Below are 25303 nucleotides of genomic sequence, written 5' to 3' on the forward strand. Positions count from 1 at the left end.
CAGTGATGTTTCATGCTTGCTACTCCGCTGTTGTGTGTTACTGAAAACTCACAGAGTAGTGCATTCTCTCTTATCTTCTCTGGTTTGGACTTAAGCATTTTGCCAACAAAAGTGACAGATAAGACTTTCCTCGATTAATTTATTTCCACGCACGCACACACACTGTTGTGCTTGGGAATCAGACTTGACTTTTTAATAAAATCCCCTGATACTTTTCTAGTTTTCCTTGTAGTCTTGGTACTAAGGTAGCGGTGTTACAGCAGGCAGCCAGTGAATCTTAGTAGCGCTTTCTCAAAAATGTTGTCAAAGTGTAGATTTTAATCTTTGCCGAAGGGTTGATAGGGTGGCACAGTCTTTTTAAGGATACAGTCATGCTTCCCAGAAGTTGTCTCGTCTTATTGGCGTTGCCTCCTTTCTGTGCCACAGTAAAGGTGACCAGAACTACGTGTGATGTTCAAAGTGCATTTATACAGCACTAAATCTTTTCTGCTTCTTAGTTCAAGGGGTTTAAAAAACAAAACAAATTTCTTTGACTGCTGTCAAGTATTGATCAGTGACTTGCAGAGCATTATCCATAGACACCTGATTTTTTAAGTTGGACACACTTTGAGCATGACATTGTTTGCAGCTGCTGTCTTTTCCTCCTCCCTGTATGCCTTGCTTTGGCATTGACTTTCTTCTGCTCTCTTGTAGCCCAGCCGAAAAGATGCTGGTTACACAACACATGTTACTGTAACTGTAGCCACCACTTCTCCAGACCACTTAGAAATATATTGAATAGTTAGTACAAGCAGAAATGAATGGGATTCCACTGTCACCTTCCTCCTGTTTTGAAAACATAGGAATTTATCCCTTAAAAATCCTGCATCTTTAGCCAGTTGCTTTTCTGTGGGAAAACTTTCCCTGTTACTCCCCAAGAGCTTAATTTGCTTAAGACCTTCTAAAGAAAATTCTGCCCAAAGCTTCATGGATACACAAATACATGGTCAGTTAGATTATATTGCAGTCCTGTTGATTTTTTTTATTTTTGGGAGAAATACAAAATTTACAAGGCCTGATTCCTTTAGCAAAATCTATTGGAACAGCTGTAAGATCCCCTAGACAAGGGGTTGCTTGTGTCAGGTAGTTCGTTATGAGGTAAGTTGTACTGATTTCTCATTCCTTGATATCCCTTTCTGCAACTATTAAAATAAAAATGGTTTTCTCTGAACAGGTCAAAGTAGTTCTGGTTGGGTGTATAAGTTAGGCAGTGATGCTGACTTATTTTGTGCTTTTCTTTAGTGACCCTTTCTCTGCTTTTTGCAGTGGTGAGGCAGACACTGGGCTCGGGAGAAACAAAATGTGATGCCTGGGATCATGGCAGTCTCTGGATGTGCTTTAAATTGCAGGGAGCAAAGGCAGGACTGTGTTCCCCGCTTCTTTCACAAGAAGACATAAAAATGTTTCCGTGACTGGAAAGTCTCCTTTTTTGCTGTAGGATTTAAGAAGGTTTTTTCTTTTTGATCTCTAAGGGCTAGAATTGAGAATTGCAACGGTAGCAAATAACACCCAAAGGTGCAGCAGGGTTTATTGAAGCTTGGTGTCATACGGGTTTTTGTTTTTATCCGCTAGCCTTGTCCTTGTCTATGCTCTCCAGACACACTTGCTCCATGCAGTGGGAAGTGGAGGCAGGCAGTGTAGCTAGCTGCAATATTGGGGATGCCCAGCTGGCTGCTGCTCTTGAAGGATTAAATACCTTTGCTTGGTTTGCTAGCCAGGGGATTTCACTAAACTGCTGCACCTCTGGCAGGTTAGACTAATTGACCCACCCGTTAAAGTGTTGAATGGCCAACCCTTGAGATCAGTCCCTGAGCTGGCAGATATCTCCCTTGGTTTAGTTCTTCACCAGCCTTCCTCCTTGACCTGCAGACAGAAACCCAGCAGCCTCCAGCCAGCATATCAGGTGAGACCAAAGTCAACGCTTGCTAGGGTGTAGTGTTTCAGACTTGCCAGACACGTTTAAATGACAAGCTATCGCTAGCAAATTGAAGCCAGAAGAACTTAATCATCAACCCCTTTGAGCTCTTATGTATATTGAATGGCAAGATAAAGAGTGCTCTTGGGGCCCTGGGGGTTGGGGAAAGTGCTCTGAAGTATTGCCTGTGCAGAGAGGACAAGAAAAATCCAGTGCCTGCCTGCCTGCCTCCTGGAAAGACAGCGAGTAAGGAGCATTGCTATCGGCTACTTAGCAAGCAAAATGTCAGCTTGGTGGAAAAAGACAGGGTTTATTTTGGTACATCTGTAACTGACCCACCAACATCAGGAAACTCCATTGCTAAATGCATGTTTTCCTGTGGCGATGCTTGACTTGGTCCAGACCTTTGAAAACATGCGGCTGCAGAGCAGAGCATGTACCAGAGCATCCCTGGTCTGGCGTGGTTACCTGGGTGCTCGAGTCCGGGGGGTCCCTCCACTGACAGACTGTGGGTGAGGTGGCCCAGTGTGGAGTTTGCCGTATCTTTGGGGTTGGCGCGTCAGGGTGAAGGGGATCTGGAGGTCTGAGCGCACAGCCTTAACCTGCCCGACTTGTAGCGCTTATGAGGGCAAACTGCATCGGCATCGAGTTGTTCTCCATCCTAAAGCCCTGGCTCAGTCAGCTTCGGCTGCCTGCAATACCGAGGCCGTGCTGCGCAGCGAAGGGGCAGATTTTACTCCCGGGGAATATATTTTGCCAGATAAAACGTGCAGCCTGAGCAGCTCCGAGGCGCAGGCTCCGCTCTGGGTGCGCCGGGAGTCCCGGTCGCTGGGTGCAGCCAGCTCGCTCTGGCCTTGCCCGCCGGCCCCTCCAGCGGGGCGCCGAGGCTGCTGCAGCGCCCGGCGCGTGACGCCGGGTGACGACACGCGGGGTGCGGGGAGGGCCCGGCGCTGCGGGCTCCGCTTCGCCCGGCGCGGAGGAACGGGCTGCGGCCAGCGGTGCCGCCAGGGGAGCGGCTGCCGGCCCTCGGTGCGCTGCCATGGGGCCGGCGGGTCCCCAGGGTGCCCCCGCGGGCAGAGGAGCGGCTGAGCCAGGGTGAGGAGACCCCCCCCCCCGGGGGAGCGCGGGGGGGACCGTGTCTGGCTGCGGGCGCGTGTTGCGACGTGGTGGCTCTGGAGCTGCTGGGGTGGAGGGGTGGCTGGGCAGGGCGACAGCCGGGGTGGTCTGCGGGGTTTGTGCCGTGTCATGGTTGGTTGTTCGCTGCCAGGCTTCCTTTTGTCTGCAAAACCCTTCTTGCTCCAGATCTGCTGGAGCAAGGGAAGCAGCGTGCAGGCAGACCTCTTCCAGGTGCTGGTGCTCTTGTCTTGCTGTACGGGCAGGACAATTAATCAAATCCTGGGGTGTACTGTGTTGCAAATGACAGACAGATGCCTGTAGCTTTAACGAGCAAGGCCTTTTTTTTTTTTTTTTTTTTTTCCCCAAGCCAGGCAGACTCTCTGAAGTGGAGCATTAACCCATTTTGGGGAGAAGAGGTGATCAAAATGCTAACAAATCTGTGTTTTCAAAATGAACTGTGCTTCTCTTAACAGAGTTGCATTTAACTTGCTGCCTGTAGGTGTTAAATACTGATTTAGAGATCTGTACAATCATCTTGATTGTGTTTTGGCAAGGCATTATTGAGCTCATTTTCTTCCTTTATTCCTATCTGGTTATCCTAGAATCCTTGATTTGCAACAAGCTGAGGCAGGAAATAGGATCTTGATAAATATTTATGGCTGTCAGCCATCTTATTTGGAAAAAAAAAAACCAAAACAAAACGCTTTTTTCATTGTCTTCTGCCAAATGGACAGCTTATCTGCTGCTGTGAAAGTGCTGTGTATGGCCGGAGACCTTGGGGTTCTGGTTTCCTAACACAAACCCTGCCTGCTGCAGGGGCGGCAGGCTGGGCTGGACGGGTCGGTGTCTGGAGAGCAGGATCAGTCTCCAAACTGCACCTGGCTGGTCCTGAGTGTGTAAGTCAAGTCAGACCATTCCTTCTGTGCTTGGCCTCATCACGAGATCCCGTGTTTGTGGTACAGATGGGATCATGTGGGTTGGTACCTGTGGGACTTTGGTGCTGTATATCAGGGTATTGCTGAGGCTGACAAGACCTGCAGCCCCTCTTGCGTTGTGGGGCAATGTGTGCCCTTGAGGTCTTGTTCATGTTGCTCTGTGGCAGCTCTGAGCTGGGAGTGTGTTCCCAGGACAGCTAAAACTTGCTGGTCTGGGCAGTTATTCCAGAAGAGTGAGCAAGGAATGACCCTGATCTCATTGATGGGTGATTATGTAAGGCTGGGGTTTGCAACTCAGGTGAGAAATGGGCTACAGAGGACTTCGGTCTCTTACTGCCTTCTGGTACATCTTCTGTATCCACTTCTCTTTGGTTTGTTGCTGGCTGGCAACTGCTTACTGAGACTGCTCAACTTGCATGTGAGCTGGCTGGCAGCACCTTACTCTTCTCCTTTTTCCGACCAGCAATATGTGTTGTACAAGACTATTATTTTAAAACGGTCTTCAGAGCTGGGATGTCAGGGAGTTCATCTGTGCAACACCCTACTGCTTTACAGCTTGTTGCACAGCTCCATTCTCTGCCCCCTCCAAATGCGGAGTACAGCGACTGTGTCTCACTGTTGTGTTACCTTCCCAGGCGCTGAAAGTAGAGGCAGGCTGCAGGTGCAAAAAGAGGGGTTATCAGTTGCATCCTTCCCTCCTTCACGTACGCTGGTCACATCCTTTCCTCCTCCATTTCTTAAACAGAAGGATTGTGCACAGCAGCTAGTCTGGTAGGTCACTGCTGGCTTCTTGTAGAGCTGTCAAAGTACAAATAGCGGCGACCAAGTCTGCCAAAGATGTTTGTGTAGCTTGGTGGGTATCAGACAACTCCAGAATAGGTGTTTGTAATCAGCTGGGCTCAATTTAGAAGACTGACTCCAGTTTGCTTATAACGGAAAAGGAGGCCTTCACCTGAGCTTGGTTTGAGTCTTGGCTGTGTCAGCATGGGAAGGCTGATGTGCAGAGCTGCTCAGGTCCTGCAAAGGAGGAGACTGTCAGCTAGCAGCTCTCAGCAGCCCTCTCTGATTCGTGAGCTTTTGTAATGGTGATTTCCCTTCAGTGTGCTTTGAGAAGTGGAAAAAAAACCCAAAACCCAGATAGCCTGTAGAAGGTGTAATCTCCGTTTAGGAAGTGCTAGGGCTGTCGAGGGCACCTCTGGGAGTGACAGTAGCATGAAATGCTTCTTAAGGGAGTTTCAGAACTAGTATTCAGTGTGTAAGGTAGTGTGACGTATGTGTTCTAAGGATGCTTTTGCATAGTGGGTAATAGACTGCAGGGCACCTTTCACCTCTACTGAAATTTGTTTCTTGGAGTAACCTGGATAATTTTTGCCCTTTGAGTATTCAGTGGCTTAAAAGAAAAATACATGGAGTAGTTACTGAAGGATTCTGGTGGTGTTGACTTGGAGCAGGAGCCTCAGTGCTTGCACAAGCAAAGGAATGAAGCTGGGGCTGAATTGCACAGAAAAAACTTGTTCCATGTCAATTAATCTGTCAAGAAAATGGCTTTATTTCCTTGGATAAGGTTTAAAAGACCTTTTGTTATGTTTTTCCCTCAATGCATTTCAACACCTTCCTCAAACTGCTTGTAAGGGGCTTTAGAAAACCTGTTTTTAAAGGAGCCCAAGGAATCAGTGTTACATGAATGGGGGTTTTAAACCATCTTTTCAGATCAAAGATGCTCAATGTTTTGTTCTAGGACTACATGAAAACAGGAACAGATTTGTGGAAGTTTTCCAAGTGGAGGAGTTTTAAATGCCTATTTTGCAGGACAGGTAACATCCACTGGGGTCCAAGGCTTCTGCTTCAGATGCCACAAGGGCAGGCTGAGCTCTGCTGCTCAGCCACCTGCTCCTTTGGGGTCCTGGAGTGCAACTGGGTGCTGCAGCGGGGAGCTAGCACAGCAGGCAGATGGACTGGAAGGAGGCAGGGGCTGAACATCAGCTCGGCTGGGAACTGGCTGTAAACTGGGCGCCTGGGGACATGGAGAGAACATGAATTCAGTAGATCTGACCCATTTTCTACACTGGGGTTCAGGACTAGAGGAGGTTGGACTAGATGATCTTTAAAGGTACCTTTCAACCTAAATCATTCAATGATTCTGTGATTAATGGATTTTATTTTCTTGGAGGAGGATGGTGGAAGCAGGGGGAATGATGCTTTGGAGGCTTTGCTAGGGAGCGTGGCCTTCAGATGGACCTGGCCAGCCCTCGTTGTTCTGTAGATTAACAGTTTTCTGTAGGCTCCTGCATGACCCTGCCTCACACCCTCAGTCTGTGCCTCTAACTGAAGAGACTGTCATGTGACCAAAATTTTGGAATGTACATCCACACTAAGCATTGTTTTCCATGGGCTGGAGCAGGTTAGACAGAAGTTCAAGTGGTTTGGCTGAGTTTGTTTCTCCTGAGGCTGTGAGCCCTGATTTGGTATCTTCCAAGCCCCCACTTGGTACTGCTTTTCTTTCTGCTTTTCTAGCCCTCCTCTCCTGGCCCCTCCACCAGTGATGGGGGGTCAGATGCTTTGCTTGCCCCATCTGCTGCTCCCATCCATAGCCCTTCCTGCTTTTGCCTTTGCTAGATCCACCTGGGACTCCCATCAGCTCTGCTGCGGGTCTCAATATTCACCTTCTCTCCCTCTCCCCTCTGCTTTCCTCAAGTGGCAAAATATCATGGCAAGTCCTGGATTTAGGGGAGAAGTTAATATCTAGATGCTGGTGTTGATTTACTTTGGTTCCTGAACAGTTCCAGGAATGACCTCATCTCTACGAGAACTGCTGAAGCTGGGGAAGGACATCCCTGTGCTGCCCAGGTCATCCCTAGGAGGCTTGCTTGCACTATTTAGCTCAAGGAAGAGCTCATTAGTTCTCAGCTTCCACTGAAATCTGTGGGTTTCCCCCTAAGTTAGTGTTTTGGTGATGTATGTTTGTTGGTTGGTTTTTTTTCTAAAAAGGGGGAAAACTAAGAAATGCTCAATTTTCCCCCTTCCTCCTCCACCAGGATTTTCCTCATATAATGGAGGAGGGATGAATGGCACAAGCACAATGATGGATTTCCTGGAGGAACCTCTTCCTGGTGTGGGCACCTATGAAGATTTTAACACTATAGATTGGGTGCGAGAGAAGTCCAGGGACCGGGACAGGCACAGAGAGGTAAAATTTCCTACTACTCCTTGCTGGCATAGAAGACAGAATGAATAACCTGCTGGAGCTAATCTTAGTTCTGATTGCTAGGCTAGGGAGGCACACTAGAGACACAGCTGGGACGGAAGGATTGCCCTTGGGATAGGAACAGAGAGCCTCTCCACAGGAGCTTTAGTTTGAGGAAAAGGAACACTAAACTGAACGTGTTGCAGTTTATCAATTGCTGCTTCTCTTCTGAAGGTTTTGAATTATTTTTTTTATTTAAAAAAAGCTTCAGTGGATTTCTGGTGCATGTCTTAAATGCCTTAATGGCACAGTTTCTTAGGTCATGTTAAATTTGCTGGAGACTGAAGCATAGCAAAACTTGCAGTCCTACTCATGTAAGGTGCATGCATTATCTGGAAGAATTACATTGCTAAAGATTTATTAAAGATCTTTATTGATAAAGAAACAGGCTCTTTTTCTGCTCATGCAATTGCACTTGTGAATGATGTTCTTTCTACTGGAATTTTTTTGTGCTGCATGTTTGAGAAAACTACGTGCAATTCATTCAGAATTTGTTCCCAGGACTTCAGTGCACTCTGCAATTAAAGGAATCTGCTTGGAAAGCAAGGGATGCTTTAAATAAAGTACCACTGTCCCCAGCATGCTCCTGATTTACAGGAAACCCTTGCTGGCAGAAGTCTTGTAGGGTGATGACTGAACTCAACTTGTCTATTTGCTTGCCAAAATATTCTTCAGTTATTTTTTTTTTCTTTTTTGCCTGAGCCTTACAAAACAACTTGCGTCTCAATAATGGTGCACAAACTGAACACAGTCCCTGCTCCGTGTTGTGAGTACATACAATACAGAAAAATGCCTAAACTTAGGCTAGTACAGACCCAATTAAGGGCTGTGTGCCTTCACTACCTCTTGCCCAAAAAACTATTCCCGTCTGTGGATTAAGAGTACAAACCCAAAAACTATCTCACACATATGCCCCCATGCACACATGCATGTATACAAAGATGATGCTCATCAGTGTGAAACAGGACGATCTATTTCCTGTCTGCAGAGTTGCTTGTATAAAAAGACCATGTCTGTATTTATTGAAAGAAGTTGAAATTGGGTCAAGGCAGAAGTTACTGCTGGCCAAAGAGATGTAGGGTTGGTCCAAAAACAGAAATATAAAGGAAATAATTTTGGCACCCACCCCAACCCCTGCCTTGATTCAGTAGCAGTTCTAGTATGGCATTTGAAAGACAAAAATCCAGAGAAAAAAACAGATTATGCTTGTTCAGGCATAAAGTGTTCTTACTTTATTTATTCCTCATTTAGTATTAGTTATTTGCATCAATGTGCCTTTTTATCTGGGAAATAATAGTGGTGTACTGGAATGTTTCCCTTGGGAGAGGCAGCCAGAGTGATCAGGGCACACAGTAGCTGTTCTGTCGCCCTTTTGTCTGCCTGTCAGGAGCAGTGAGACTGACAGGCTTCAGCTGTCCCTGCCAGGCGCAGGCAGACCGGGACCAGCGCCCCTCAGAAGCTCACCCTCCTGGGGCATCTCGGATGGGTCCCAGTCCCACCTTCCAGTGCCACCAGTATAGCCTGGTTCCCAGCCTGACTGTTCCTCTGTGTTGGTATTAAACCTGTGTCCCACCTCATGCCTGGCTGAGCAGTGCTTGGCAGAGTCTCTTCTGCTCAAAGCCATGCCGGGTTTGTATTACGGGTGTTGAGACAGTCACTGGAGACTAAGAAATGCTGGCGACAGCTTCTGTTTGCTGTTGCAGTTGGTGGGTGTCAATACCCACCAGGCGGTATTGATAAATTGCTGGGGGCAAAGTGCTTGCACGCTTTCTTCAGTGTTCAGATTTGCTTGTGGCATCAGGATATTGGTAACCTGGCGTTGCTAACAAGTAATGGCTTTAAAAGATAAAGGGATGAGTTTTGTCTTTGGTTTGTTGGGGGTTTTTTGATGGAGAAGGCAGCTAGGAGGAAAGCATTACTTGAATGTTTTCTTTTTTACTGGGAAAGAGGGAAGTATCCTTGATCAGTTCTTGTACATCTAACCAGAGCTGCATTTACTTTACCAGCTGTAACAGCAGCCGCTGCCTGATACTTTTTTCACTTGCCCCTCAAAGCAGAACGCCATGATAGCTGTTATTTTAAACATAAGGGGCTAATCTTCTGCTAACAGCATCACCATGTAGTTTTTAGAGCATTTACACCAACATAGATTGACATCTTAAGGGATTGTTTTTGTTTGTTTTCTTTTTCGAAAAAACTTCCCTAGATCACCAGTAGAAGTAAAGAGTCCACCTGGGCACTGATACACAGCGTGAGCGATGCCTTTTCTGGCTGGTTGTTGATGCTTCTCATTGGGTTGTTGGCAGGTAAGAGCAAACCTCCATTTGAAACTGAGTCCTGGTTCTGCACTGCAGCATCAGTATCAATTCCTCCCACAAACCCTGGCAGATCGCTGGAGCAGGAAATTTTGGCCCTGGAGCAAGGGCTGTGCGAGGGGCTGCACTGAGGTTGATGGCTTTGCCACTGCTTTGAAATTTATGAGAATTATTTTTAAATTCTTTGAGGCTGTGTTTGTGTAAATACCCAGATACAAAACTGAGACTTAGAGCTGTCCTGGACACTGCTCTGGATCTGCTGCTCGTACAAAGCTCTAAAGAAAAAAAAAAAAAAAAGAAAAAATTTTCAAAGCAGAGCTGATCAAAATGCTGGGTCAGAGAAGTGTGTCATGCTGTACATCATCTTTGCTGAATGCTCTTTGTTGGCACTAGAGAAGTTAATGCTGAGGACTGCTAGCAAGATTTTCTTCCTCCTCTTTTCTTTTTCCTACTGTACTTAAAAAAAGCGAGAGACGTTTCTTGGGGAGTCAGGCTTCTTTCAGAGGTTGGCTGGCTGAGACCTTTTAAATTACTTCAGAGGCAAACTTTGGACCCACTGCAGCAGAAGTAAATCAGTTGCATACGGAACTTCCCGACAGAAAGCATCTGAACGTTCATCACAAGGAATGAAATTAAATCTTCTGTTAATATTTACATAGGAAAGCTGCTAGCCAGTTTTTCATTAACTTGGAAGATTTGCTAACTGATTATTGTTACCTCTGGAGCTCGTGCTAGCTCTTGCCTCTACAGATCAGAGGTCTCTGTTCCTGGCCTCTGTGTTGATGTGGCATTTCAGTTAAGAACAGTGCCGACTGCAGCATTTATCTTTGGGGATTGTAGGAGTTATTCTGAACAGAAAAATAAGGAACTGCTTGATGATTCCTCTTTTAAAATCTGAATTACTTTCTGTACTGGCTCACTGCTTGCGTTGTTTCACTTGGCACAGTTGTAACTTCCCCTTTTTTTATTTTTTTTTTTTTAGAATTTATTTTAAATTGGAATTGGAAATGTTTTCTTCAAGTTCAAAGTTATTCCTGTCACAGTCTTACCACTGTTAATGTAACTCCTGGATTCCAGCTCTTGTGCTGGAGACTGGTGACATGTTTTGTCTGCGTCCTCCAGAAATGCAGCATGCCCCTCTCTGCCTCTCAGGCTACTTAAAATCATAAAATCATTTAGGTTGGAAAAGACCTTTGAGATCATCAGGTCCAACAGTTAACCCAGCACTGCCAAGTCCATTGCTAAACCATGTCCCTAAGCACGGCATCTACGCATTTTTTTTTAAACACATTCAAGGATGGTGATTCCACCACCTGCTTGCTGTGCTGTTTAGTAAGTGCTCTTTCAGCGTAACTAAGAACAGCTAATTTCTAGTGATGTAGGGTGGATTTGAACAGTTTGTGATGGTCACCCTTCGGAATATTACTAGGCATGCTTTGTTTCCTGATCTGCTCTTTTCAATATGTATACATTTAAGCAAATCTTCCCATTTAGCTCTCTGTAGAATAAAAGTTAACTGTAGGCAAAAATATCAGTACTGCTCTATTTGTTGGTAGGCAAGTCAAAAATTAGTAGGGCAGACTGTAACCTTCAGATGTTTGAGTCTGAATAAAAGCGGTTATTAATTTTTTTTTTTCTTCTTCTTTAAACTAGGTTCCTTAGCGGGTCTGATAGACATTTCTGCCCACTGGATGACAGATTTGAAAGAAGGAGTGTGTTTAGCAGGCTTCTGGTTTAACCACGAGCACTGCTGCTGGAAATCAAACACAACCTTTACAGACAGAGACAAGTGTCCTGAGTGGAAGAGCTGGTCCCAACTGATCCTTGGCCATGGAGAGGTGATGTGTCCCTACAGCTGGTTTTGCTGCTGAATCTCCCGTTTACCCAGCCTGTATCATCCCTTGCCAGTACCAGAAGTACAGGCTCTAAGTGGTTCAGTGGTTTATCGTTCATCATTGGGGGCTTCCAAGGGTGTAAATCAACACCTAAGTTACTTGTTTGAGTTTTCCTTGGAGGGGGTAAGCAAAACTGACACATTTTCAAGTGCAGTGTTTTAGTCATGTGTCTGAGACTTGCTGCTTGGAGGATATTTTGCCCATGAGCGTTTTAGAGGAATGCCGGATGAGCTCAAGTCTTGTGTTTTTGGCAGCTCTGTCCAGTGGAGCAGCCAGCTTGACTGGGACAAAATTTGTCCCAGTACCAAGCTACTCATGTACCTTGTTTGCTGTTTTATACAGTGGGCTTTGGAGAGATGATTGGTTTATGTTCCCGTAACCCAGGAAATGTAGTTTGTCCTTGAAACCTCAGACTTAACTGTAGTTTTCTTCATTTTTGGCTGATAACTCTGTGAGATTACCTGATATTTCTGTGGACTTGCTTCAGTGTGCAGATTTGATGTGATGTCAGTTGAAATTATCTAATGTGGGTGACTTTCTCTGCGTTTCAGGGGGCTTTTGCATATATTCTCAACTACTTCATGTACGTTATCTGGGCGTTGTTATTCTCCCTTCTTGCTGTGTTACTTGTGAAGGGGTTTGCTCCTTATGCCTGTGGCTCAGGGATCCCAGAGGTGAGTGAGAATGAAAGTGGGCTGAGTTTTTTAAGGTGGGGTAGATCCACCATCCAAAGACTGTGCATGCCTGCTGTGGAATAGTAGTTTCTTGCACTTCAGATGGTGGCTTAATGTATGGGGTTTTTTCCAAGCTATTCCTGAAACATGTCTAGTACTTAAGTCTCTGTGCAATCCCTTTAAAAACCACAATGTTTTGGCATTTACTGCAGGAGGTATGAACAAAAGCACACTGCTTGTGTAAGGCTACAAAAGCTAGCCTCAGATTTTTCTTCAGCAGGGTTAGTGGCCCTGAAGGAGGGACTCAAATGGCAGCCTTTGCATGGAGGGATGTTTTTACTGACTCTACGTTACTTTTGATAGCTGGAGAGGGATTCTGAAAGCTGTAGGAGAAAGTTGGGGGCAGGATTAGGACCGTGTAGTAAAAAAGGAGCTCTGACCAGGGCTTGAATGAAGGCCTGTAGAGCTTTGTGTGCTTGACTTCCAGATCAAAACTATCTTAAGTGGTTTCATCATTAGAGGCTACCTGGGCAAGTGGACGCTGATCATCAAAACCATCACCTTAGTGTTGGCGGTGTCCTCTGGGCTGAGCCTGGGCAAAGAGGGGCCCTTGGTGCACGTCGCCTGCTGCTGTGGAAACATCTTGTGTCATCTCTTCACCAAATACAGGAAGAATGAAGCGAAGCGCAGAGAGGTACGGAGAGACAGTGATGCTGTCAAACCGCTGAGGTCTGGGGGAGAGCGGTGGGTCTGGTGCTTTGCCCTGGGTGGAAATTGTTCTGTTTTGGCATATTCTTGGTGTGTCTCAGTGTAACACCTTGTTGGAGTAAAAGCCATCTCAGTTAGAAGGTGACACCCCAGCACCTCCCCAGCGCAGGTCATCATCTCATTTGTGATGGGAGCGTTCACTGGCACTAACCTGCTGCAGACCCAGTTCTGCAACACTTGTTTGTTTGCTGCACACCTCCATGAGTTGTGTTGGGACTGTTTGAGGGACCGTAGGAGTAGAACGAAGGGCTTTGCCTTCAGGGAAGCAGCAATGAGCGTGGTGTAAGAACCAAGCTAATGTCTAACAGGAAGCCCATGAGTGTTTTGTCACAGTGCCGTAAAGCTTTTCTCTGGACAAGTCACTGGATAATGATCGGTGTGGGATGCGTAGTATCACATTGGCCGGTTTACCTTCTGGTAAACCAAACCAGAATCCATGCAGTGGGCTGGCAGGGTTTGGGGTGGCCCCACAGCACCTCTAGTTGCCCTGTGTTACTCTGTTCTGAGAAATCGTATGAACAGGAGACAGGCAAATGTGGGAAAGTCAGTGTGTTCTGGGAGGTGAAATTACTGCTTTTCTGGTTTACTGATGTTTTATATAAGCTGAAAGCATATAGCATGAAATCAGCTGAAACAGAAGAAGGTAATTGCCAGCGATGCCACTTCTACTAATTTGGGGTTGAGACTGTTGAAACACTATGTAGCTACTTGCAGCCCTTCTCCCTAGGGAACTGGCTTGCTCCTTTTCCCTGCTGCCTTTAAAACAGGTCAGACCCTGGCTTACTGTGCACTCACTGGAGATAAAAATTGTACAAATTTAGGTAAAGACAATCAATAAAAGGGGGAAGGTTGCGGGGGGGGCTGAAAATGTCTGACTGTCTTTGGTTCCTCCCTTAGGTTTTATCAGCAGCTGCAGCTGCTGGTGTGTCTGTAGCTTTTGGTGCACCGATCGGAGGAGTGCTCTTTAGCCTGGAAGAGGTAACATCAGCCTTTTCTGTTAGCTCTTGACGAGCTGTTTTATTGCAAGAACTGATCCTGCTGGTTTAAAAATACAGTCCACTCATAACTGCTTGGGTGTGGAAAGGAGACCCTGTTGAATACTGATTGGTGGTGTATTTACAAGGCCAAGCATCCTAAAAGCTTATTGGGGTTACAGGTAATCCTTACGACTACTGGAGAGTTTATTTTGGATAATGTCTATCCGTACCTTTGCAATAAACCTGTTGGTTTCCCCAGGTCTGTCCATGCTCAGCAACACTGACTGCTCACAGCCACAGCCTCTTGTCATGTTTTCTGTACACCCACTTTGTCTTAACAGCTCTGTCCCAGGGTACCTGGGGACAAACCTATCTGGCTTATCAAACCCCTTTTCTTCCCAAGGATCTTCTAATCCTTGTTCTTTTGATTCGGACACGAAATGGATCACTGCTGCTTGCTTCAGGGCTTAGCTCAGAGGAGGAATGGGATGGTTTTGCTCAGTTGAGTAACAGTTATGGTGGCAGCTATGGCAAGAATTGTTGTTTGGTGCTTCTGGGCCTTGCAGAGCATGCAAGGCAAATAGTTCTCTGGGTTCAGCTCACAGCTGATTTGTAACAGCTTTTATTATCAGAGTAAGTCGTCTCCACTTCAGGTATCATAAAGGGCGCTTGCTGCATTGGAAGCGTGCAGGCCAGGACCCATCCTGGCTGTTGCGGTCCGCAGTGGATGGGAGCTCAAAATAAAGCCTGGGGTGCTTGGCTGGAGAGGAGGGTGTGTAGCTGGTGCACATCAGTTTCAGTCCTGGCTTCTACTTCGTGCCGTGGTGATTTTGTTACTGCGCAGCGATTGGTGTGGTGACAGTGTTAAAGTGACAATCTGCTTTGTTTTTCCTTTTTAGGTCAGTTACTACTTTCCTCTCAAGACGCTGTGGCGCTCCTTCTTTGCTGCTCTGGTCGCTGCGTTTACGCTGCGCTCCATCAACCCTTTTGGGAACAGTCGCCTGGTTCTCTTCTATGTGGAGTTTCACATGCCATGGCATCTCCTAGAGCTTGTGCCCTTCATTCTTTTGGGAATATTTGGTGGGCTTTGGGGAGCTTTCTTCATTCGCAGCAACATTGCCTGGTGCAGGCGACGCAAGATGACCAAGCTTGGTAAATACCCTGTGCTGGAGGTCTTTGTGGTGACTGCGATCACAGCCATTCTGGCCTTCCCCAATGAGTACACCAGAATGAGCACCAGCGAGCTCATTTCTGAGCTCTTCAATGACTGTGGGATTTTGGACTCATCCAAGCTCTGCGAGTACGTGAATGATTTCAACAGCACCAAAGGGGATGACCTGCCAGACCGAGCTGCTGGCCCAGGAGTTTACACTGCCATGTGGCAGCTGGCTTTGGCCCTTATAATGAAAGTCTTCATCACGATCTTCACCTTTGGCATGAAGGTGAGAATTACCTGTAAAGGAGCTCATGTTCTTCTCATCCGTTGCAGGAACCCCAGGTCTTAGAATTTTATTTGCTCAATAAACAAACATGTTTTCCTCCCCAAGCCCTGTTAAGAAGGGGCCAAGGTGACAGACTGCAATTATTTGTTCTGTTGCTTGTAACTGAGGGCAATAGAAACCTTTTAGCTTGGGTGTGAGAACCAGATGCAGTTGCTGAAGCTGGTGTCTCAGGAATTTATGTCCTGTTTTCCGGACACAGAATGCTTCTGAATTGTCCTGCCTTAAGCCTTTTTGATATATGTGCAACAGCTAATTGCGAAGTATCTTAAGTTGTAAATGGTTCCTTATCATAGCTGTTCCTTGGTCAGATGGTTTTGAACTTGTTTGGGGGCAGCCTTCCCAGCTGAAGACATAGTGCCTAGGCCTGAGCTTTCCTGCAGTGGGGTCAGTGCCTTCGTGTTCAGCATGGGGTGAGCATCTCCCCCTGCCCCCCAGTCCTCCAGTGGTCCATCCAGAAAGGTGACCCCACCACAGAGGTTTGGGCATCATTGTTGCCATGAGGTGGTTGCTGATACTCAAAGGCAATCATCCAGTCTGTGTGATTCACGTGTGGGAAAGCTGTGTGACAAATGTGTAAAGGAAAGGGGGGAGGATTCTGACTTCAAAGAACAGGAACTTTTGGAGTCCTGGAACAGCTGAAGTGCAGAGGTGAAACTTGCTGGCAGTGGCTCTGCTGGGTGTCACTTGCGCTGTGTGTGCTAATTCTGCACTTTCACGGTGGAGTTTGAATTTCTGCCAGGGAAGAAAGATGATTCCATTCCCAGTACGGGAAGCCAGTAGAGCGGGAAAATCCTATGCCTGCAATAAACATGTACTGCTGTGGTTGGAAAGGCACCAGGGGAGTGTTAGCGATGTGCAGGCAAAGCTTTGTTATATTCTCTTGGGAAATAAGCTTTTGAAAAAAGGTTGTTCTGTTCCACGCTAACCTCTTGTGTGGCTCTTTCTCCTGCTCAGAAAGAAGTAAATTCAAACTCTGTTGAAGCATGAGGGTGCAGGAACGACAGAGGTGACAGAGCGAGGCATCCTTACCAATTTTAACTTCAGCTTAACTTCTAACTCAGTCCGGTTTTGAACTTTTGTCACTCGTCTTTTGAAATATCTGAGAAAGGGTGTGTTTACTGCTGCATGTTTTCACAGGTACCTTCAGGTCTCTTCATCCCCAGCATGGCGGTGGGTGCTATAGCAGGCAGGTTGCTCGGCGTAGCGGTGGAGCAGCTGGCCTATTACCACCACGACTGGGCCATCTTCAGCGGCTGGTGCAGTCAAGGAGCTGATTGCATCACTCCTGGCCTCTATGCGATGGTTGGGGCTGCAGCGTGTCTAGGTAAGCAAGATGTCTTTTGAAGCCCAAGCTGTGGTTTGGGTCTTGGTTGGCCACGTAAAGGACTGTAGTAGTGAAACGCCGCTGCTGGTCTTGCAGTCCGTAGAAGCTGGCTTCGTCTCAAGAGCAGGAAACTCAGTAGTAGAACGCACAATGTGTTCCACATCCTGTTTGCGTTCTTTTGCCAACACCAACTTATCGTTGGACATGACAGGTTCCAGTGAGGAGCCTCCTCAGTAGGCAGCTAGAACAAATGAGACTGGCCAGGGACTTCAGGTTTTCCTGTGGGGTTTTAATTCACTTTGCTTCCTGTTCTGGCCTTAAATCTTATGATGTAACACTTCTTTCAAGCACGCTGCTTTCTGGTAATGCTTGTTCTGCTTGGCTGAATTTGAGAAATTGAGTGCACGTGACTGAACTTCACTTTCACTGTAATTCCCTGTCCTCTTCTCCATGGAATAATATGCTTAACTCTTAAGGGATGACTTCACTGTATCAGGAAACTCTCGTTTCAGGAACAATGAAAGCATGCTACCAAAGCCCATCTTTGGCCCTTTTTTAAGGGGATGCACCTTCTTGTTTGCATGTAATTAATGAAAAATAAATATGGTTCTACTCCATTAACTGGTCTCTTTACCTCTGGACAGTACTGAAGGGTATGTGCCCCTTTAGGAGGTGGTTATTGGAGAAAAACTACTCTGAAATATTTGGGAGTAGCTTTGGGACTTGAATCTCAAAAGCATAATTAAAATACACTGAGATAAAATGCTGTTATAAAAAAAAAAAGTAAGTAATATTTAGGAAGGCTCATCTATTTTCTCTTGAAATGCCTGAACTATGTTAGTGTTGAAAACCTACAAAAGTGTAATGAACAGTAGTCAAAATGTCTGGCTGAAAGCCAGTAAACCTGAAAGGTAAGTTGTCTGAAGGCCTTGCTGTTAGGGGAATTAGTGCTGGTAACCAGCGGTGTCAGGATGACACTTGCCTTTTGTGTACAGCCTGTCAGAGGTCACATTTCATAAATCTGCCTATGGAGGTATGTGTAAGAGCCTTCTATGGCATGGCCAGGCTATTTTGCAGCTTGCTAAGTAACACAAGAGGAAAGTTAGCTGTCTTTTAAGGTTGCTTCTGAGTTCAGGGAAAGAACTATCAAAACCATGGAACGAACCATTGTAAGCCAGCCCATGGCATGATATTCCGTGGAAGGAGCAGACAGTTTCAGTACTGTGTTCTGCTCCACAAGTGCTTGGCTTCCACTGTGATGCTTAATGTGATGTGGGAGTCAACAGCACAACCTTGTGCTGATACAAGACCTTCTCTAGATGCGTTGGCAGGAGACGGCTGTAGCAAACCTCAGAAGAGCTCTCCAGCCTGGAAACCCTCAGAGCTGCCTGTTGATGCTGTCTGTCTTCCTGTGTTCTGTTTGCAGGTGGCGTTACCCGAATGACTGTGTCACTAGTGGTCATTATGTTTGAGCTCACTGGTGGACTGGAATACATTGTTCCTCTGATGGCAGCAGCCATGACCAGCAAGTGGGTGGCTGATGCCATTGGGCGGGAAGGCATTTATGATGCCCACATTCGCCTCAATGGATACCCATTCTTGGAAGCCAAGGAGGAGTTCTCACACAAGACGCTTGCAATGGATGTAATGAGGCCACGGAGGAACGATCCTCCTCTGACTGTCATTACTCAGGACAGCATGACTGTAGAAGACGTCGAGACCATCATCAATGAAACCACATACAGTGGCTATCCGGTGGTGGTGTCACGGGAGTCCCAAAGGCTTGTTGGATTTGTCCTCAGGAGAGACCTCATCATTTCAATTGGTAAGAGGCAATATACTGCACAGATAAGTGAAGGTTTCTCCTCTTGTCCTATTGCTTGTTACTTGAGAGAAAACAGCCGCAAGTTGCGCCAGGGAAGGTTTAGACTGGATATTAGGAAAAATTTGGCCAGAAGGGTGTCGAGCACAAGAACAGGCTGCCCAGGGAAGTGGTGGACTCGCCACCCCTGCAGGGATTTAAAAGACTTCTAGATGTGGCACTTAAGGAGATGGTTTAGTGGTGGCCTTGGCAGTGCTGGGTTAATGGTTGGACTTGATGATCTTAACGGTCTTGTGCAACCTAAACGATTCCATGATTCTATGCCATCAGAGGCTTTAAATGGCATTAGTTTGTAATTTACTTCATGAGTTGGAATACCCCTAGTAGTGATGGTGACAATGCTTACTGGTGCCTGCATCTCCATCCCTGAACAGTATGGGGTCTGCATGCATGGACTGAGGAGGACAGGATGGTTTGCTCAGTTCAATTAGTGTGGCTCTGCTGAATTCATTAACCTTAAGGCACAGCTGTGAAGCGTGAGGCTTACAGAACCTTCCTGACTTTGTGGATGACTGGGCATGGAAAGCTTTCTTAACTGTTAATGTCTCAAACCTTCTTTTATTTCATTAAGGAAAAAAGTCTGGTTGGTCTGTGTACTGAATGTTGGGTCACTACTGATGTGGTGCTGTCAAACCTATAAATATCAATACTGGTGTTATTGAGTCTTCCATCTCTCTTTGCCACAGAAAGCCAGCCTGGTCTTTCACTTGTGCTCCCGTGTTGGTGGCTGTGGGGCAGGCGGTGTGCAGTACCGGCAGAACTCAGTGAATGCTGTGCTGGCATTCCTCAGATGCAGTTTCCATCTGTGATGTGAGCAGAGCTGCTTTGGAGATACTTTTCCACATTACAGCTCAGGGCACGTTTAAGTTCTTCTTGCTCTCAAATTCCTTAGAAACCTGCAAGAGCTGTTTCCCAGCACGAGACCCAAGTAGAAATTCTGGTCTCTTGCTGGCTTGAGCAAGGCAGTATGTCTTCTCTTGGTAAAGCAGGAGAAATCTGTGTTAGGGTTGAGGGGTACGTGGGCATGTAAGTCCTGAAAAGTTATGCCTGCGCTGGAGCGAAGATTGGCCGTGGGGTAACAAGCCCCACGCTCTGGTGCAAGTTGAGTCAGTGTGGTTCGTGTCCAGCTGCAGCCCAGGCTCCAAGCATCCACGCTGAGCGGGGTGAGCTGGAGCTGCTCACGCACTTCCTTACGCTGGCACCCAGCAGCGTTCCTGCAAGCCCTGTGGTGAGCTGGATGGGGAACTGAGGCAGCTGAAAACACACCTTCCCTCCCTGCTTGGTTAGCTTCTTGCAGGTCAGCCCCCCCTTGGGGAGGGCACGCAGACGCTGGTGTGATGGAGTGGGAGAGAGCACACTGCCTGGGCCAGGGGTGGCAGCTTCCTTGGCAAAAGCAGAAAGCAATCGTGGGACCAGCGTCATCGTGGAGGATTGAAGACACATGAGCTCTGTGGCATGTTCTCCAGCACGTGGCTGAATGCACTGTCTTAGCCCGAGCTTTATGACTTTCTATAGGGGTGGTGTGAAGGCCTGGTCCTGAGCTAGCTTTGTCCCGTGGCAGAGCTAGAGTAGCTCTTATAACTGTTTCCCGCAGCAGTGAATCAACCCCATGTGTTCCCTCTCTCTCTTAAGGTAAGTTTTCAGTGTAGTTTTAGGATGTGCAGTGCATCTTTTGAAGCATGTGGATGTTGCTCTCCTTCTGATAAGTATCTGGCCAAATGCTTATGACAATATGGAATGAAATAAAAAAAAAGTATACTGTCAGATTGTGTGCATTGCCTTCCTTCTGTAAGGCTGCTTTGTGGTATGACCATAAATTCTTGCATTTGTGTAATTCTGAATCTCCAGGAACTCATTAAGAGTAATCTTTTCCCTAAGATATGCACAGGATGGGATTTCGCTTTTGATGGCCAGCTCTGAATATCCAGTCTGGTGTTTGGGCTGCCAGGCCTAGCCCCCTCCCCAGTGAGTCTCGGAATGTGAATCACAGATCGAAGCTGCAATGTGGCTGATACACCCCTGCTAGACAGGCAATTTGGGTGATGCACTAGTGTAAATATCTGAGTAATGGCGAGTACTTGTTTTCTAGGGTCAGGGACCATGTGCCAGTACATTAAGTGCTTAAAAATACTTCATTAGCTACTCTGCACAGAACCCAAATCGGTGATTGATAAAAGTGTGAAGCATTTTAAATACCTCCTCTTAAAACTGGGAGGTTAAAGATCTCCAGAACTTGCATTTACACAGCCAGAGCAAAACGCTGAGATGCGTGGCAGCCTCGACATTGGGGAAGGCGTATGCTGATCTCACCCTGGGGTGAAGTTTTGGAGACCTTAGAGGTTGCACTGTAGTTATTTAAAGGTGGGATGGAAACAGATTACACCCTCCTTGGGTCATTGGTTGCCTTGAGAAACAGTGCAGGTGAAGGGAAGGAAAGGACTTTGAAGGCCATCTCAGTGTGGGCAGAGAGAGAAAAGGGTATGCTCTTCAGTTTGGAAAAGGAAAGGAAGGATGATATTTAATCAAATATTTCTTCTTCCAGAAAACGCCCGGAAGAAGCAGGATGGGATTGTGAGCACTTCGATTATTTATTTCACTGACCACTCTCCTCCGCTGCCTCCAAGTTCCCCCTCTATGCTGAAACTCAGGAGCATCCTGGACCTCAGTCCTTTCACAGTGACGGACCAAACACCTATGGAAATCGTCGTGGATATATTCCGCAAGCTGGGATTGCGCCAGTGCCTGGTTACTCACAACGGGTAAGAATGCTGGAGGCAGAGCCCTGGGGTCCCACAGTTGCCTGTAGACCTGAGTCAAAACGTCCTCTCCATCTAGTTCTGAGGTGTAGAGCACTGAGCATCAGCTGGAGCAATTGTTATCTGGAAAAAAGCAGTTGTGACCTCCCTGAGCCTCTTCCAGTTGAAGCAGTAAGATAAAGCCTGTGAGGTGAAGTCACAGCTCCATATGGTGATGGGTCTCTCAAACTGATGGGAAGGGCTTGTGGTCTCCTCAGATCCAGATCTGGCCGTGTCTATTGTGTAACAACTACAACTTGCTTTGGTGTCGATCACAAAGAGTGTGTTAAGTGAGGTGGGAAGGAATGAGGGCACAGAGAAACCAAGTGATCTGTTCCCTGAAGCGTGGCACCAGCAGGAATTCTCTCCCTGTTCCCTGCCGAGGTGCGTTGGACCAGCTGATCTTTTTGGCTTCTGAGAGCGCCACGTTGCTCAGCATCACTCCCCAGCAGATGGGGTGTGCTTAATGCCCTAGTTCCTGGCGTGCCTTTTGGCACCTTTTTGAAGCTTACTGGGAGTGCCAGGACTGAAAATGCAGCACTAGGCATTCAGGTTGATCTTTTCAGAGAAGGTGGGTGTTAATAATTATTAATATTTGTCTTTTGGTTATAACCTCCTTACCTTTTTTAGAGTCTCTGTTGGGGCTTGCGAGTACCATACTTTTTGTGGAGTGTCAGCACTGTGATCTGAAAAGGCTCTTCAGCAACTGCAAGGCATTAAAATATGTGAAGCTATGCAAGAGCCAGGATAGTTTCTGTGGGTGCTGATGCACTAAAAAACATGTTTTCATATTTTCAGGAAGCTACTTGGAATCATCACCAAAAAGGATGTATTAAAGCACATTGCACAGCTGGCTAACCAGGACCCAGACTCTATACTCTTCAATTAAAGGCAGACTAGTAGGTATTGTGTGTTCAACACAAAAGAAACTTTATTATAGATGATCCTGGATATACTTTCCTATTTTTATTGAGACCATGGAACTGTTTTCAGCATTTTCTTCCATGGAGCTGAAGATAATTTTTTTCTACCAGATAACCAATTGCACTACATAATCTGTGGAACATAATCTTCTTTTTAGAAGAAAAAAAAGACTATATTTACGTTGCTTTTGTGAAGTTGCGTTGGAAAGATTCCATGAAGGAGTAAAAGCAAAATGCTATAGAATTATATCTCCTCTTCTTATTTTATTTGAACTCTTGTTACTAACATGTGGAGGAAAAGACAAGGTCTATACCTTCAGAAATTTTGAAGGAGGATGATTTTTGCACACAGCATTCAGGTGGTGGCAGAAAGATGTGGCTGTAACTCAGGGGTGATGTATTCCCAATTAGCCACTCGGTGAAGATAAGAACCTTGTAAAGTCAAAATAGAGGAGCAGAAAAAAAAAGTTCTAGCTGAGTATGTTTTGCTGCAAAGAAGGAAAAAGCCCCACAAACCCAAACCCCCCAGAAGACCAGATCTCCTTAAACTGGGCCCAGTTTCTGATAGGGAAGAAGCTTATTTTGATTAATCTTCTGTGAATGTATTTAATTACTCTGATGCTGCCTTGCCAGGAGAACCCCGAGGAGGAGGCAGAAGGAGTTAACAGTTGTATTCTCATAGAGATCCCTATTTTAGATATATCCCTAAGGATTTCTTCTTGATTTCCCTTGAGCATGTAATTAAAATCACAAAGGCTGAGTCCTAAGTTATTGCCCCACCTTTACCGCACTTCCCAGTAGACTCTGATGTGTTAGATATTGCACAACTGACCTCTTCCTTAATCAGCAGTGTCTTAGGTGGCTGAGGATGTCCTCCTGGAGAGCCATGTGCCCGGGACGTTTACATGGATGTGTGTGCTGTTCCCTTCTCCTCTCCTCAGCCCCGCACCCAACTCAGGCCCGGACCCTGGCTCTAGGATTGGCAGCACTGCCACTTTATGTACGTGCACCGCTCGGTGTCTCCTTTTGCCAACAACTATGCAATAAAGCCCTTCCTGACCACTGTCAGCCCCTAACGCATGCCCTGTATGTGCTCCTCAAGTCCCTGTCCAGATCTTACCAAATTATTTTCCTGTTAATAAAATTGTGACTGTTGACTGGAATTTTGAAGGTATATGAATGCTTCTGGAGGTTGATGTTCATCGTGGCTTCAGTCTGTAGCAGACGTCATTTTGCAGTGCGTGGCTGAGGCTCCTCGGTGGCAGGAGAGCTCCCTCTCACCTCCGCTCGCCACCGAGGCTGCAGAAGGGAGCCAAGCTGGTGAGAAACGGCTGAGGATTAAGGAGTGGGGGCTCTGACTGCTTCCCGACGGACAGACCTCTGGCAGTTGAGCAGGTGGTGCACTTTGCACAGCCCCAGCCGCAGGGGCCACGGTAACAACTCCTCTGGTCCCTGCCAGAGGCACCAGCAGAGCCTGGTGGAGGCTTGGTGGCAGGGGGTGGTGGGTTGTGCAAGGCTGCTGCCTGTGATAAACCTGCTCTGGGGGGGAGCAGGGACTCCTGGCCAGGGTTGCCTGGAAATTTGGTCAATTTTAAACCTCTCAAATATTAAAAAAAATTCTTCATCTCTACTTGGATCAGAAGCCAGCTTGCTTATTTTCTAAAGCCATCCAAAAGCAAGTGCCTGCTGCCACTGCTTTAACGTGGCAGTGAGGTGCTGATGGCTTGGATTCTTGTATAGCTGAAACCTGAATCAAACCAAGGTGTAGCCAATGGATCAGATACCTTCTGCTTAGAAAATAAATGCCTTGACTTTGTCTGTGGTGGATTTCTACAGCAGGAGATTGAAACAAAGATCACAGCATTGCTCACAATTTGAAATGCTTTGTGTTCTGCTGTGGCTGGTGGCAGATGCTTTGCCTTTAAGTGCTTTTTTGTCCTCTTTGGAGAGGGTTGTCCACCTTTTGCTGCTTGAATGCTCTGTGTGTTTGGGTCCAAGTCCAGGGAAGAAGCTGCCTCCTTCCACCTCCCCGGGGACTCCTTCCAGGGGATGCCTGCCCTGTGCAGGCAGGCTCCTCCTCCCTGCGGCACGTGTGGGACACCAGAAAAACAAAGCTTTTCTTTTCTACTTTTCTGCTTACCTTATGGTACCCAGGAGGACTCTACCTTGGAAAACATGCTCTGTGCTTCAGTTAGATCTGCAATGCACGAGGGCCTGGTCCTCTCCTTGGGGGAAGGCTGCAGTAGCCCGGTGCGAAGCTAAGGACAAGAGGTACTGAAAGAGAAGCCCGTGAGCAGGCTGGAGCATGGCAGCTGGCTGGCCGGTTATCCCAGAGGCGCTCGGGGAAGCGGCAGGGCAGGGAGCACACCGGCGGAGAGGGACCGCAGCGGCCCTGCCTGCCTGTGTGTCGGAGCGCTGGAAGCGGGAGCTCAGGGCAGCAAGCACCTGCTCAGCAGCTCCGTGTGCCTATCGTGTGCCTTTTTTTTTCCGTGGGAGAGGTGTCCTCGGGAGGCTGGCCTGAGAAGACCCTGCAAAGGAAGGTTGAGAGTATGGGACAATGGCCCCTAGCTTTGCGGGAATGCCTGGTGGAGCTGGGCTTCAGAGAGGCTTGGTCCTTGGTGCAGCTGGCTTTTATAGTCCTCGTGATGCCAAACCAAACAAGGTCACGAAGGGCAAGAAAAAGAGAAACGTTGCGATGGTATAAGACCTTCCTCTCCCTCTTGCCTGAGCTGATCTCTCCACTCTTGCTGCTTTTTAATGTGGAAAGTGATAATTTTCCTGCAAATGGGGATGCACGCTTTAACAGCTGGAGGTCTGGTACATGTCGAAGTGGAAATAGGAGCTCGGAGTGTGACTTTGCTGCCTGTATGTGAAAACCTGCTGATCCCATGAACCAACGTAGATGGTGTCTGTGTAAGGAAATACTAATTTCAGCTCCAGCCTTGTTTCTAAGCCGTGGTTCTCTGTGTAGGGAAACTCACAGTGGAACTACCTGCTGC

General features: G+C 46.9%; 1 protein-coding gene across 13 annotated transcripts in view; it reads left to right on the forward strand.

Annotated features, from left to right (window-relative positions):
* LOC121097238 (H(+)/Cl(-) exchange transporter 5) overlaps positions 1-23467 on the forward strand; it is a 43818-nt gene extending 20351 nt beyond the window's left edge. For 9 of the 13 annotated variants that reach the window (XM_040613954.1, XM_040613958.1, XM_040613957.1 and 6 more), the window contains 11 exons: positions 7038-7192; positions 9456-9555; positions 11218-11402; positions 12011-12133; positions 12621-12827; positions 13799-13879; positions 14778-15320; positions 16518-16704; positions 18131-18529; positions 21129-21345; positions 22180-23467. In XM_040613954.1, coding sequence (XP_040469888.1) covers positions 7038-7192; positions 9456-9555; positions 11218-11402; positions 12011-12133; positions 12621-12827; positions 13799-13879; positions 14778-15320; positions 16518-16704; positions 18131-18529; positions 21129-21345; positions 22180-22270 — 2288 coding nt within the window. In that variant the 3' untranslated portion in view covers positions 22271-23467. Of the gene's footprint in view, positions 1-2909; positions 3050-7037; positions 7193-9455; positions 9556-11217; positions 11403-12010; positions 12134-12620; positions 12828-13798; positions 13880-14777; positions 15321-16517; positions 16705-18130; positions 18530-21128; positions 21346-22179 lie in introns of those variants that run through there. The other 4 variants (XM_040613965.1, XM_040613953.1, XM_040613964.1 and 1 more) reach the window with 4 other exon arrangements.
* The last annotated feature ends 1836 nt before the right edge of the window (positions 23468-25303 follow it).

This window comes from Falco naumanni, chromosome 14 (assembly GCF_017639655.2).
Source record: "Falco naumanni isolate bFalNau1 chromosome 14, bFalNau1.pat, whole genome shotgun sequence".
In the NCBI taxonomy this organism is placed as follows: Eukaryota; Metazoa; Chordata; class Aves; order Falconiformes; family Falconidae; genus Falco; species Falco naumanni.